Consider the following 15,454-nt stretch of genomic DNA (forward strand, 5'->3'; position numbering starts at 1 on the left):
AATGACTTAGGAACCTCTGACTGATGGATGTTGTCCTGCAGGTATTGCAGATGTGAGCCCAATGGCCTGGTATTTGGTATTTGGCCAAAAATATCTATCTCCCAGGCTTGGGAACATTCTTTTTTTTTTTTTCCCTTTCATGGTGCAGGTTAAATTGGAAGTTATATCTCCTCCAGCTTTTGCATAGAAACTTCTTTGTGGTTTTTATACCATATAATTTGCATAGAGCTGGGCACATCCTGAACGTTCAAACATCATCAATAGATGATACTGGGGCCGATAAAGGGTTTCTCTGGCTGGTGGGAAGATGGATAGAAAAGGTCTAAACTGTAGTTTCTGGTGTAGCCAGATGTTGCCTTCCTCTACTGCAACCTCTCCCCCCCAACACACACACACCTCTGCCCCACCACTTCCCCAGCCCCCACCCACCCTTTCCTTACCCGGAGATAACTGTACATGCAAATAGACATCCAGTTGGTGAGCATCTTCTCCACCACTGACTCTGTCCTCCGCAGCATCAGCTTGGGGTTCTTGGAAGCTGAGGCATCGATGAGATCCACCAGGAGGTCCTTCATGATGCTGGTGTAGTATTCTAACTTCCCGTGCAGAGCAATGGTGAGCAAAGACGCCAGGTTGCACCTGAGGAAACGGAATCTAATAAGGCTACCCTAGACTTGTGACCTCATGGTAGTAGGATGCAGTGATGCTGTACTATGGGAATCCAGTCACTCTGAAGTACCTGGATTCAATTGTTCTGTAACCGGATTATATGGTTCAACTATTAAGGGAACCAAAGTCCCAAAGCTAATAGGGCCCAAAGCCAAACAGCGGTCTCTTACTGTTGTACTGTACTCCCCCAAGCGCTTAGTATAGTGCTCTGTATACAGTAAATGCTCAATAAAGAATTGATTTCATAGTTCACCCACTTCTCTAACCACTGTAGCCACACCTATTCATTCATTCATTCATTCATTCATTCAATCGTATTTATTGAGCGCTTACTGTGTGCAGAGCACTGTACTAAGCGCTTGGAATGTACAATTTGGCAACCAGTAGAGACAATCCCTGCCCAACAATGGGCTCACAGTCTAAATGGGGGAGAAAGACAACAAAACAAAACAAGTAGTCAGACATCAATACCATCAAAATAGATAAATAGAATCATAGATATATGCACATCATTAACAAAATAAATAGAGTAATAAATAATATATACAAATATGCACAAGTGCTGTGGGGAGGGGAAGGGGGAAGAGCAGAGGGAGGGAGTAGGGGGAATGGGGAGGGGAGGAGGAGCAGAGGGAAAGGGAGGGCTCAGTCTGGGAAGGCCTCCTGGAGGAGGTGAGCTCTCAGTAGGGCTTTGAAGAGGGGAAGAGAGTTAGTTTGGGGGATGTGAGGAGGGAGGGCATTCCAGGTCAGCGGTAGGATGTGGGCCAGGGGTCGATGGTAGGACAGGTGAGAATGAGGCACCGTGAGGAGGTTAGTGGCAAAGGAGCCTAGTGTAAGGGGGGGGGCTGTAGAAGGAGAGAAGGGAGGTGAGGTAGGAGGGGGCCAGGTGATGGAGAGCTTTGAAGCCGAGAGTGAGGAGTTTTTGTTTCATGCGAAGGTTGATAGGCAACCCCTGGAGGCTTTTGAGGAGGGGAGTAACATGCCCAGAGCATTTCTGTAGAAAGATAATCTGGGCAGCAGAGTGAAGTATAGATTGGAGCATGGAGAGACAGGAGGATGGGAGATCAGAGAGGAGGCTGATGCAATAATCCAGTTGGAATATTATGAGAGCTTGTACCACCAAAGGAGCAGTATGGGCTACCTTCCCTGCAAGACCAATGCCTAACTGTTTAAATGGTGAACTCACTGGGCAAGAAGCTGTCGAAGCATTTTGGGAGACGTGGTTGGCATTAAATACATGTTTATTGTTACTGTTACAATCATTACTATGCATAATTACCATAAGGCAAAAAGGTTATAAAATCCCATCATTAGATTCCCAGAAAGCTTTTAGTTTTTGGTCCTCTGTTTTCTGATGTTGAAGATGCTGGAAAGGGAAGGGTTTTGGAAGAGGAGCTGAAAGCCAGTCCTAATCAGACTAGAGCTGAGAGGATAGGAAGATACTTTGAAGTGCGGGGAGGGAACGAGACACCTTGTCATAGGTTAGAACACTGTGAGAACTTATTCATTGCTATTCAGGAAAGGGTAGGGATGAAATGAAGGTCCTTGAGGACAGAGATCATGTGTACTAACTCTATAATGCTCTCCCAAGTGCTTAGTACAGTGCTTTTGCTTCTCACTGTGCCTCGATCTCACCTGTCTCACCGCTGACCCCTGGCCCCCGTACTGCCTCCGGCCTGGATCACCCTCCCTCCTCAAATCCGGCAGACAATGACTCTCCCCTCCTTCAAAGCCTTATTGAAGGCACATCTCCTCCAAGAGGCCTTCCCAGATTAGCCCCATTTTTCTCATCTCCCACTCCCTTCTGCATTACCCTGATTTGCTCCCTTTGCTCTCCCCCGACCCTCCCAGCCCCACAGCACTTATGTATATATATATGTAATTTTATTTATTTCTATTGATGTCTGCCTTCCTGCCTCTAGAGGTGAGCTCATTGTGGGCAAGGATTGTCAATGTTTATTGTTCTTTCCCAAGCACTTAGTACAGTGCTCGGCACATGGTAAGTGCTTAATAAATACAACTGAAGGAATGAATGTTCTGTACACATTAAATACTCAATAAATACCACTGATTGATCAATTACTTTGATCTGAGAAACATTTGGGAGGCCCAGATCACTGAGACCCTCCTCCCATGGGCAAGGAGCAACAACTCTGCTGTTAGGGCTATTCCACAGGCCGAGAAGCATTAGTGGGTACTGAGTAATTTAACTTTTCAGGCCAGAAGAGGACTACTCCAGGGAGGGGAGATGCCAAAGAATCTCTAGGTCTCCACCTGAAGCAGATTTGGCCACTGCTTCACTATCTGCCCTGTACTTTTCCAGGGGCCACTAGGGCTCAAACCTACTGGCAGCAATCTGAGAGAATTTGCAAAGAACTGAGAAAAAAAAAAGGCACTTTCTATGCCTGTCCCAACCTGTCTCGAACTGCGAAGTCTTTCTGCTGCTCCAGTGCATGGACGAAGACAATGAGGAAGTGCTTATTGTTGAGCAAAGTGGAGAACAGTGCAATCCCTTCTTCCATATTGGGACGGCAGCTCTCAGGAATCTAAAGAGAAGGAAGGGGAGTAAAACTTCTGTGGGTGCCTGTCCATCCTCTATCTGACCCGATTTGGGCACTGCGTAGAGATCTCCACACCCCACAGTGTGCAAGAGGGAAGAAAGATGAACTTCTCCTTGGGCACATGGGATTATAAGAACCTGATTCTGTGGACCGAGAAGCTCTGAACACAGCAATTTAGGCTAGAAGCAGTGTCCGGAGGGCTCAAATAATAATTATGACATTTGTTAAGCACTTACTACGTGCAGAGCACTGTTCTAAGTGCTGGGGTAGATACAGGGTAATCAGATTGTCCCATGTGGGGCTCACATTTTTTAATTCCCATTTTTACAGATGAGGTAACTGAGGCCCAGAGAAGTGAAGTGACTTGCCCAAGGTCACACAGCAGACAAGTGGCGGAGCCAGGATTAGAACCCATGACCTCTGACTCCCAAGACCATGGTCTTTCCACTGAGCCATGCTGCTTCTCACTTTTGGGGTTGCCTGCCTGGGGTTATTCCGCTACCCCACTGATCCTGAGGCTCATAGATTCTTGAATAGCCAACCTACTGCAGAGTGTAGGGGGAGAGGTGGGGGTGAATGTGAGAATAGTGCAGCTCTTGCTCGTTCTCCCCCAGAGTAAGCCAACACCTAGAAGGAGGGGAAGAAAGGAGCTGAGAACCTTCAAGCAAGGTTGGGGAAATACCTCACTTTCCCAAAGACTTTTCCATTGGGCCGAAAGTTGGATGGGGAGGCAGGAAATGCCCTACTCCAGTGCCTCCAAACTACAGCAGACAGCATTATGATCCTGTGTGTATCGAAAATACTCACTTTCCATTCTCCCAGCAGCAGTGGATGGGTTTCCTGGACCTGTGAGCCCACCTGGGAGTTGTATGGCTGGGAAGGCAGTATGTAGCGCTCCTCATATAGGGAAGAACACTGCAGTAAACATATATCACAAGGAGACAAAGAAGAGTGAGATGAAATTCTACCCAAGAGGCTGATGTCCAGACCCTATGCAGCCTTCAGGACAAATTAGGGGAGGTCATACAGAGGGAAAATACAGGTGGCGCATTTTAGTTTTTTATAAACCTGTTAAAAACAGACATAATTTTTACATGGCAATCAGCCCTGGGGAAGGTGAAAGTTTGTTTCTAATAATGATAATAATAATGATGGCATTTGCTAAGTGCTTATTATGTGCCAAGAACTCTGCTAAGCACCACGATAGATACAGGATAATCAGATCGGACCAGTTCCTGTCCCACATGGGGATCACTGCCAAAGGGGGAGAGAAGATGGGTACTGAATCGCCATTTTACAGATTGAGGAAACTGAAGCACAGAGAAGTTACGTGGCTTGCCCAAATTAACACAGCAGGCCAGTGTTAATTCAGGTCTCTGGTCTTCTAGTTCCAAGGGGGACAGGGACTGTGTCCAACCTAATTATCTTGTATTACCCCCACTTCATACAGTGCTTGGCACATAGTAAATGGTTAACAAATGCCACAATTATTATTACTATTATTTCCATTATTATTATTTCCCTCGGGCCAAGCTGCTTCTCAGGCAACGTAAAAAAATAACTGGAGGGAAAACATGGCCAGCTTGTTTTAGCCACCCCATAGTAGTGGAGATTTGGGAATGAAATACAGAAGTTATCATTTGGGAGACTGGGGGCTCCTATAGTTTATTCAGTAATGGGTTTAAGAGCTCACATTTTTCATTTCAACTCTTCCATCAACCCCCAAGAGGGAATAGGATCCTCTCAGGTGGTGAGAAGCAAGCAGGTACTTCTGATGACACGAGGCAAAGCAATGGTGAGAAAATTGGATCCAGCCTCACCACCTGAGAGAATCAGAATCGAAGGAGCCATGTAGCCTCCTGTTATATAGGTACTATACATAGCATACAGCCTTTCTGGGATAAAGCACAGAAAGTGATTAAACAGTTATACATGGAGAGCTGGGGTGTGGTTGTTTAGGACAAGAGACAAATGATGGACTGAAAACTCTGGAAGAGTTGTTGCCATTCACTTTGGACATCAGGGAAAACTCAAATCCAGAATCTCTCCTGGACCTCAAATGGTCTGGCCTGGGTTTTATAATGATAAATGATAATTGTGATATTTGTCAAGTGCTTACTACGTATCAAGCACTGGGCTAAGTGCTAGGGTTGATACAAGATAATCAGATCGGACACAGTCCCTGTTGCACATGGGAATAACTGTCAAAGCAGGAGGGAGAGTAGGCTTAAAGGACACGTTTCCCCCTCCAGATGAAGAATGCTACCTCCTGAAAACGTAGGGTCTCGTGGACTGTGGCAGCTTCCTCTTTGTCATTACACAGTCCAGTGTGATGACTGCCAAATGCTTAGTACAGTGCTCTGCATACAGTAAGCACTTAAATACAATCGATTGATCAATGGACTGAGACTCACCGGACTCAGTACAGCTTAGCCGATGTGATATGAGACAATCACCATAAATGCAGTGGTTGGGGAGAGTACATCAGTGATGTACCAACTTTACCGATGGGAAAAGGAAAGGTGGGGGACTGTGGCATTTCAAGTTGATGAGTGAGATTTTAGGGGAGCAAAGCCCCTACAGGTGAAATCCCTCCCCCAAAGCTTGGATTCCCCTCCCCGGACCCCTCGCAGCTGAATGGCAGTCCCATCTGCCTCAGTGTACAGTGAGTGGTGGGAAACAGATTTAGGTCACTGTGGTCTTGTGAATGGGTAGGCCTCAGCAGAAACGGTGAAGGGCAGCTGACCTTGGGGAAGAATGTGCGGGTCACGAAATGCTTATACTCCAAGAAGGGGATCCCCTGACTGCGATTTAGCTCCTTGGTCAGGTCCGTCATGTCCGTCTGTAGCTCAGCGAATCCTGATGGAAGGGCAAGGGAAGGAAAGAAAATTAAGAGACTCCAAGATCTCTCAGCCAGGCCCCTCTGTAAATAGCAGGGGTGGTGAGCAGCCAGAACGTGAAGATGGTGCAGTCAGCTGAAGCTGCCTCTGATTCCAGGCTTTCTACCTGTCTAGGTGGGCCTTTCAACAGCTTCCTTCCTGTTCTCCAAGGACACTTAGGGATCACCTTTGAGAGAGAAGAGATGAAGACTCCCTCTAGATTGTAAATCCGCTGTGGGCGGGGAATGTGTCTACCGACTCTCTGATATTGGACTCTGCCAAGTGCTTAGTACAGTGCTCTGCACACAGTAAGCACTTCAATACAATTGACTGATCAATGAATTGAGACTCACCAGGCTGCTGAACCTGCCCCCCACTACATGCCAAGGTGGATATCTGCTCAAGTGGTGGATTCTCTCTTCCCATTTGCAATGTACACTACCTTTGCGGATTTCTTCACGGATCTGAGACTCCATTTCCTCCATCTGCAATAACGTTTTCTGCCAGTAGCGTTCAGCCCGACGACTCTTGTTGCAGAATACAAATAGGCCTGGAAAAGCAGAAGAGACGTGGTCTGGAAAGAGCCAATACTCCCCAACATTACCAACCTCATGCATTTGAAATGGAGAATAAGATCCTGGAATTCTAGGTATCCTGAACTTGGGAAAGGCTTCAGTCCCTGGCCTGGACAAGGGATTTACTCCTCAAGTTGAGAAAGACCTCGCTTATTCAAACTACATTCCACCCAATCCTTGAGCCAGATTCTCCCTTGGGTGCCTCCCTCCCTCCTATTAGAACGTGATGTGTTTAGGAACCCTCCATGAGAATTCTGAAGGACTGTGCAGCAGTGCCCTGGATGCGGAAGAATTTTGTCTAATTCATTCATCATATGTATTGAATTCTTACTGTGTGCAAAGCACTGTACAAAGTGCTGGGGAGAGTACAATATAACAACAGACACATTCCCTGCCCACAGTGAGCTTAGAGCCAATTTCAATTTAAACTAAACCCCATTTTGTTACATTTGTTTCAGTTGGGCTGCCGGGAATTTAGGAAGCAGTGGCTCCAGAAGGTCAAGAGATGGAATATCTTGTCTGTTTCCAAGGTTTCAGTCAGTCAGTCAATCAATTAATTGTATTTAATGAGCACTCAATCTGTGCAGAGCACTTCCTAAGCGGTTGGGAGAGTACAGTATACCAATATACAGACATTTCCTGCCCACAACGAGCTTACAGTCTAGAGCCGGAGACAGATATTAATAAAAAATAAATTACAGCTATGTACATAAGTGCTGTGGGACTGGGGCGGGGGAGGAGGTGAGGAATGAATAAAGGGAGCAAGTCAGGATGACACAGAAGGGAGTTGGAGAAGAGAAAAGGAGGGCCTCTTGGAGGATACGTGCCTTCAAGAAGGCTTTGAAGTAGGGGAGGTTTAGGATGAAACCTCCTTAACCCAACCCTTCTTTCAGGCCACCACATTCCAGCTGAAGAGTGAAGGGCTTTCACAAACATTACTTAGCCATTCCTACAGCAGTACAGTGAGCTTCTGGCAGGGTGGAGAGCGACGTTTGACATTGATGGACAGCTATTACATAGTATTACAGTACAGGAGGCAGGACAACAAGAAGGGGTTCCACCAGCCTGGAACTCCCCATCTAACTCCATAATTAGCCCACAGCTCTCCCCACCTTCAAAGTCCTCCTAAAATCCTACCTCCTTCAGCAAACCTTTCCCAGTTTGACTCGCAAGTCAGATCAGAACACCAGCACAAGATCAATCCATCTATCACCTCTATAATGTACATATTTCTAACCTCCCTCGGCTCTTATGAATATACATAGGATTGATTGTATAGTCAATTTTTTAATTCTGATTACCCTGTTTTTAAGTATTTTTCTGTCTGTCTCTCCAGTTAGCACACCAGATCCTTGAGGGCAGGGACCGTGTCTCATGCTCTTCTCTAGACTGTGCGCTCACTGTGGCCAGGAATGTGTCTGTTGTTATACTGAACTCTCCCAAGTGCTTGGCACTCAGTAAGCGCTCACATTCATACATACAATTCATACAATTTAACCTAACTTGTACCTACCCCAGTGCTTAGTACAGTACTTGGCACATAGTAAACGGTTAACAAACACCATTTACAAAAGGAGAATTATAGTACCTAAAAGTCAGGATCCTATAGTCATACAATTGAATGAATGAATGCTTCTGTTGTACTTTCCCACGTATTTATTAGATTGGTGCACTGGATCCAGTGGGCGCTCAAAAAAATTACCTTTACTAAATAGCAATAGATGTTTCCCCTCTCAGGGTGGCACCTGGAGAGTTTCCAGTACTCTACCAGTCTCGACTACAGGAGGGGGAGTCAAGCAGAGTCATACCCATTCCATTCTTAGCTTGGGCAGTGGCTAGAGAGTGGAAGGCAAACTGCTACAGACAAAAACTCCCCTGTGCTGGGCAGCAGCAGCATGGGAGAGACCTGAGGGCAGAGATTCAAGTTTTCTGCATGGAAGGAGGCAGTATTTTTACCAAGAAAATTCTATGGATACACTACCAGAACAATTGCAGATGGAGTTGGGGTGTTCGGGGAGAGATGTGTCCACAGTGTCGCTACGGGTCGGAGACGACTCGACAGCATAAGACAAGACAATAAATGTTGGAAACGCATCAGCATGTAAGAAATGCCGGTACACTGCATATGTGGCCATGGTGACTGTACACGAACAAGTCCCAGTTGATAATTTAAACATATTTAATAAATGCTAGCACCTACATAATCTCCCTACACTTTAAGTGCTACCAATGACTATTTGGTTTTTAGTACACACAGTGAAGCCACCCTATTAAAGCTGAAGGAATCTGGCTCAGAAACATGCATTTCCAATGCAAACGTGTTTTTCTACTTCCAAGCTGTTTTGTGCCCGAGCTGCTGCATACAGGGAGGAGAGCAAGCAGCCCATGCCAAGAGTTTGCTAGACGAGGTGCTTCCCCTGGCTAGATGTCTGGGGGGCTGTGGTTTGGATGTGGAGATTTTTTTTTTCCATTAAAGAAAGTAGGAGGGGGATGGGGGATGTAGGGAGAGAGGAATGTTAAGAAATGAAATCCTGCCCCAGGCTCAGGAATATCTCCACTGTGGGGGCTGTTGAGCATTTAGGTTTGTTAGGAAATGGAAACTACTCATCAGAAGCACAACTCAGAATGGGCTTTACAGGGTGGCAGCCTCTCTCATGGCGTTTCCCGCCCCCCCCCCGGCTCTGCCGCTACTTGTGACCAAAGCTCGTAAAGCTTTCCGGACCACCGTTTAAGCAGAGCCACTCTCATTCTGGCTTATGCTGCCCAAACTATTCTACTCAGGCCCCTTTCCTTAACATAAACTTTAATCACAGACTCCTCAGGCTCGAAGAGACTCAGTGAAGTTATTGAATTAACCACTGCCCCACTCTCTCAGGTGAGAACAATAAAAATGCTTATGTGCAGACTGTGAAAAATCCAGGAAGCTCAGTTGGCCCAACTTCTTGGGCCACCTGTGCTTAACTAGAGGATCTGACTTTTAGGTACTATAATTCTCCTTTTGTAAATGGTGTTTGTTAACCATTTACTATGTGCCAGTACTGTACTAAGCACTGGGGTAGGTACAAGTTAATCAGGTTAAACACAGTCCCTGTCCTACCTAGGGCTCACAGTCTTAATCCCCATTTTACAGATAAGGGAACTGAGGCACAGAGAAGTGAAGTGACTTCCCAAGGTCACACAGCAGACAAGTGACAGACGCGGGATTAGAACCCAGGTCCTTCTGACTCCCAGGCCTGTGCTTTACCCAGTAGGCCATGCTGCTTTTCTGTAAAGGTAAATATCTATATAAAAAGCATGCAATCCAGAAATGTCAAACTCATTCCTGTGGATGAGCCTTTTAGACCATTATACATTCAAATATCACCACATTTTTCAAAGGTTGAAAACTGCTAATGAATTCTCCGTAACATTATTAGCTCCCTAATACATTATCGTTATTCTTAAGTAGAACGGAGGGAATGGAATTAGCAAAGAGAACCATCTGTATTAATAGCATGTAGATTTAATAATAGGCCTTCCATTGGGGCAGGGACAGTGGTCCGAGATGAGCGGAAAAGAAAGCCACAGGGAGGTGGAGGGCAGATCCACCTACTCACCCAAGTGGAGGAGAGAATGATCATCCCGCCTCTGTATCAGCAGCTCCTACTCTAGGTTGGAGGGCCTGCTCCCTGGGGTTTCCCAGAAACTCCAGAGAAAAGTCCTGGGCAGCTGCAGGCCCTGGACCTCAGGAAAAACCTTAGCTACATCTCTCTTTCCCCGTTGCCAGTTGGCTGCCCTCTGGGGGGGGGGGCTACGGGTGGTCACATGTGGCCCTCAAGTTTGACCTGCCTGATGTGAAGATTAGGTACTCTCCGTGACCAGCTACCCTGTAGAGTACATGTGAACACCGAGTAGGTTGGAGTATTGTACTCTGCTGAAGAGCTCAGTGATCATGGGAAATGAATACATTAGGTCATACACCTCTTCATTTCCAAATGCAGTCAGTGAATACATAACTAAACACTATCTCTAGCACCTTCCAGGCCTTTACTTGTGCATTTCGCCTTCTCATTTACGGGTGGTATAGTTAAGTGTAACCGTATGTCAATAAAAGAGAAAACCCAATTTTCTAGAATATTCAGATTAACCTCGGTCTCTTGCTTTCTGAACAATTTTTGCCAGGGGAGTGGAAATCCTTGTTGATAATGGTGGGAATTATCATCTGTGCTTCCTGGTTATCGTATCTGTGAGTAGGTATCTTTGAGGAGGGACTCTGGCCACGACTAGCTGCTTTTTGGGTGGGAGTCCGGGAATGAGCAAGGAAGAGTAAACTCCTAGGGGGCAGGGGGCAGGTCTTTTAACATTTATTTCCTGTTCCCAAATGCCCAGTACAGTGTTAGCATATAGGAGCTCAATAAATACTATGGCTAATGATGGTGAGGTCTGGCCAGGAGTTCCCTCTCAGCTTTCTCAAGTATCTCTCAGTATCTCAAGCTAGGGAGATACTGGAGGCTCTGGGCAAGGGGCGTAAGGCCCTTGGCCTGGTCTTGAGACCTGGTATAATTCTCGGGATGGGTTGGGAGCTGCGGGGAAGTGAGGAGAGATGGAATAAGCTTGGCCTAATAATGACTTCTGCCTGTCAGAGTGGAAACAGCTGAAAATGCTACTAAAGAAAAAGGGTAAGTCTGCCAAAGTTCCTTCCCCTTTCTTACCGACAATTGACAGAAGAAGCAGGATGCTGCAGATGACAATAGAGACGATGATGGCTGTCTCAATCCCTCCCAGTTGCAACATTGCAATGGTCTGGTTGAAATTCCCAACCTGGATCTAACCAAAGGAAGGAAAAGAAAAGGCATTGATCAGTGAATAAGCAGCCAGAGTTCTCAGCTAGGCTCCAGGAAAAAAAGCCTTCTGGTTTCCAGGCTTCAGTGAAAACTCAGTACACCTACCTACCTACACCCCATGTGAGAAGTCTGAGGTAGTCAATCTTAATCTCTGACTGGGAGATGGGCTCAGATACTGAAGGAAAGAAGTAGGCCTGGTTTCAGAGGAGAACCCAGCTCACTGTGTGTTCTTAGGAGACAGTATTCTATTAGTACATATTTCTTATAGATTGCATGCTCTATCAGGATCATTTATTGCCCTCCTAAGGCTTCTCTGTGTAATGTTTTGTTATTCAGGGTGCAGCTGTAGATATCTCCATTTGTTCAATGGAGAATTGAAGACCTAGGAAGACAAAAGAACCTGCCCACTGTTATACTGAGATTTAGAAGTGGGGCTGAGATGAGTGTTCTGCTCCCCCAAATCTACAGCTCCAGTTCCGATCTCTTGCCTGCTGTAGTAACTCACAATTCCCTGCTTTCATGACATGGCCATCTGGATGACCTGCTGGCCAAAACTGAATTCCTAATCTCTCCTAAACTCTCTTCCCTTCCTCACTTTCCCATCATGGTTAACCACACCACCATCCTCTCTGTTCCAAGAGCTCATCACCCTCCTGCCATTTTTGGCACTCAATATGTTCTCCTCCTCTTTTTTATCCACTCTTCTCCCACTGCACATTTCACTCCTCTCAGGCTCACCTACTCACTGTACCTCATTCTCATCTCTCCGACCACCGACTTCCTGCCTGGAATTCTCTCCCTCTTCATGTCTGTTAGACCACAGCAATCCTGATCTTCAAAGACCTTCTGAAATCACATCTCCAGGAGATCTTCCCCAATTAATCTCTCATGTGCCCCTCACCTTATGTCCGTCCAGTCAATTGTATTTATTGAGCACTGTACTAAGCACTTAGGAGAACACACTATAACAGAGTTGGAAGACATGTTCCCTGCCTCCGAAGAGCTTAGTCTAGAGGGAACTGCCAATTCAGCACTTTTGTACCAGCTACTCACTTTAGTACTCTCCTTTCCCCTTTCTCGCTCAGCTCTTTCCCGCTCTCTCCTCTGCCTCCTCCCCCCCTCCCCTCCCCCGCCCTAGAACCCCACTTTACCAGCGCTACCCCTCTTCCCCCTCCCCCTACTCTCCCCCCCACCAAACCACCTCCTCACCCCCTACCCCCTTCTCTCTTCCCCACCCACGCCCCATCCCAGTCCTCCTGTCCCACCGGTACCCCTCATCCCCCTCTCCCCGTCCAGGGCCCCGCCACCTCCTTCCCATCCAAACCCTCCCCTCCCCCCGACCTTTCCCCCCTCCCCCCTTGCACCCACAGCTACTTTCAAGTGTGGCCTCTGGAACCCCCGCTCTATTACAGGTAAACTACCTTTCGTCCATGACCTTTTCCTCTCCCGCTCTCTCCTCCTCCTCGCCCTTTCAGAAACGTGGCTCACTCCCGAAGACACGGTCTCCGCCGCTGCTCTCTCCAGCGGAGGCCTCTCCTTCTCCCACTCCCCCAGACTCACCAGTAAGGGAGGAGGCGTCGGCTTCCTCCTCTCGCCCCGTTGCCGCTTCCGCACTATCCCTCCTCCCCTCTCCCTCTCCTTCCCCTCCTTCGAAGCCCATATCATTCGCCTCTACCACCCCCTCCAGATACTTGTCGCTGTCATCTACCGCCCTCCTGGTCCCACCTCCGACTTCTTCAATCACCTAGACCCCTTTCTCACCTTCCTTCTCTCCTTCTCTCTGCCCACTCTGATCCTCGGAGACTTCAACATCCATATGGATGTACCCGATGACTCCTCTGCCGCCTGCCTGCAATCCCTCCTCGACTCTGCTGACCTCCTCCTGCACCATACCACGCCCACTCACCGTCTCGGTCACACCCTCGATCTCATCATCTCCTACCGCTGCACTATCTCCTCCCTTACCAACTCTGAAATCCCTCTCTCTGACCATAACCTTCTCACCTGCCTCATCTCTCACACTCCCTTCCCCTGCAAACCTTCGCTACTGCCCCACAGAGACCTCCGCTCTCTTGATCCCATCTGTCTTTCCAAAAGCATCTCTCCTCACCTTGCCGCCCTGTCCTCACTTCCCACTCTCGATGATCAGGTCTCCGCTCTCAACTCCACCCTCTCTACTCATCTCAACTCTCTCGCCCCCCTTTCCCTCCGCTGCTCTCGCTCCACTAACCCACAGCCCTGGATCACCTCCTCCGTCCGCCTCCTATGCTCCTATGCTCAAGCTGCTGAGCGCTGCTGGCGGAAGTCCAAGCACCAAGCCGACCTCACACACTTCAAATTTATCCTTTCCTGCCTTAACTCTGCCCTCTCCTCCGCCAGGCAAAACTTCTTCTCCTCCCTCATCGACACCCATGCCCGTCACCCCCGCCAATTGTTCCGGACCTTTAACTCTCTCCTCAGGCCCCCTGTTCCTCCCCCATCTCTCACCTCCAATGATCTGGCCACCTATTTCATCACAAAAATCAACACAATCAGGTCTGAGCTCCCCAAAGTCACCACTCTGCCTCTCCCCTCCCCCGCACCAACCCTCTCCCCTACTTTTCCATCCTTCCCTGCAGTGTCCTCAGAGGAGATCTCCTCCCTCCTTGCAAGTGCCACCTCCTCCACCTGCGTCTCGGACCCCATTCCCTCTCACCTATTAAAACCATCGCCCCTGCCCTCCTCCCCTCCTTAACTTCTATTTTTAACCACTCAATCTCCAATGGCTCCTTCCCCTCTGCCTTCAAACATGCCCACGTCTCCCCCATCCTAAAAAAACCCGCTCTTGACCCCACATCCCCCTCCAGTTATCGCCCTACTACCCTTTCTTTCCAAAATCCTAGAACGAGTCGTCTACAATCGCTGCTTAGAATTCCTTAACTCCCATTCTCTCCTGGACCCCCTCCAATCTGGCTTCCGTCCCCTCCACTCTACCGAGACTGCTCTCTCTAAGGTCACCCATGACCTCCTTCTTGCCAAATCCAATGGCTCCTACTCCATTCTTACCCTCCTTGACCTCTCAGCTGCTTTTGACACTATTGACCATCCCCTTCTCCTCCACACCTTATCTTACCTTGGCTTCACGGACTCCGTCCTCTCCTGGTTCTCCTCTCATCTCTCTGGCCAGTCATTCTCAGTCTCCTTCACAGGCTCCTCCTCCCCCTCCCATCCTTTAACTGTTAGAGTTCCTCAAGGGTCAATTCTTGGCCCTCTTCTGTTCTCCATTTACACTCACTCCCTTGGTGAACTCATTCGCTCTCACGGCTTTGACTACCATCTCTACGCAGATGACACGCAGATCTACATCTCCGCCCCTGTCCTCTCCCCCTCCCTTCAGGCTCGCATCTCCTCCTGCCTCCAGGACGTCTCCACCTGGATGTCGGCCCGCCACCTAAAACTCAACATGAGCAAGACTGAGCTCCTCATCTTCCCTCCCAAACCCGGTCCTCTCCCAGACCTCCCTATCACCGTGGATGGCACGACCATCCTTCCCGTCTCTCAGGCCCGCAATCTCGGTGTCATCCTTGACTCGTCTCTCTCGTTCACCCCACACATCCTATCCGTTACCAACACCTGCCGGTTTCACCTTTACAATATCGCCAAGATCCACCCTTTCCTCTCCACCCAAACGGCTACCTTACTGCTACGGGCTCTCGTTATATCCCAGCTAGACTATTGTGTCAGCCTTCTCTCTGATCTCCCTTCCTCCTCTCTCGCCCCGCTCCAGTCTATTCTTCACTCCGCTGCCCGGCTCATCTTCCTGCAGAAATGATCTGGGCATGTCACTCCCCTTCTTAAACACCTCCAGTGGTTGCCTATCAACCTCCGCTCCAAACAAAAACTCCTCCCTCTAGGCTTCAAGGCTCTACATCACCTTGTCCCTTCCTACCTCTCCTCCCTTCTCTCTT

The 15,454-nt window shown here is 48.1% G+C and overlaps 1 protein-coding gene and 1 non-coding gene across 2 annotated transcripts in view; one reads left to right on the forward strand and one right to left on the reverse strand.

Moving 5' to 3' along the window:
- Positions 1-15,454, reverse strand: part of PLXND1 (plexin D1) — a 155,141-nt gene that overhangs the window by 24,395 nt on the left and 115,292 nt on the right. Inside the window, exons 20-25 of the mRNA XM_029050663.1 lie at positions 11,376-11,490; positions 6,552-6,659; positions 5,977-6,089; positions 4,038-4,145; positions 3,085-3,215; positions 441-639 (exon numbers count right to left, since the gene is read on the reverse strand). Of these exons, the coding sequence (XP_028906496.1) occupies positions 441-639; positions 3,085-3,215; positions 4,038-4,145; positions 5,977-6,089; positions 6,552-6,659; positions 11,376-11,490 (774 nt within the window). The remainder of the gene's footprint in view (positions 1-440; positions 640-3,084; positions 3,216-4,037; positions 4,146-5,976; positions 6,090-6,551; positions 6,660-11,375; positions 11,491-15,454) is intronic.
- On the forward strand, positions 8,412-8,549 carry LOC114807043. Its single transcript, XR_003755096.1, has one exon. It is a non-coding gene; the product is annotated as a small nucleolar RNA SNORA7 (small nucleolar RNA).

This window comes from Ornithorhynchus anatinus, chromosome X1 (assembly GCF_004115215.2).
Source record: "Ornithorhynchus anatinus isolate Pmale09 chromosome X1, mOrnAna1.pri.v4, whole genome shotgun sequence".
NCBI lineage: Eukaryota > Metazoa > Chordata > Mammalia > Monotremata > Ornithorhynchidae > Ornithorhynchus > Ornithorhynchus anatinus.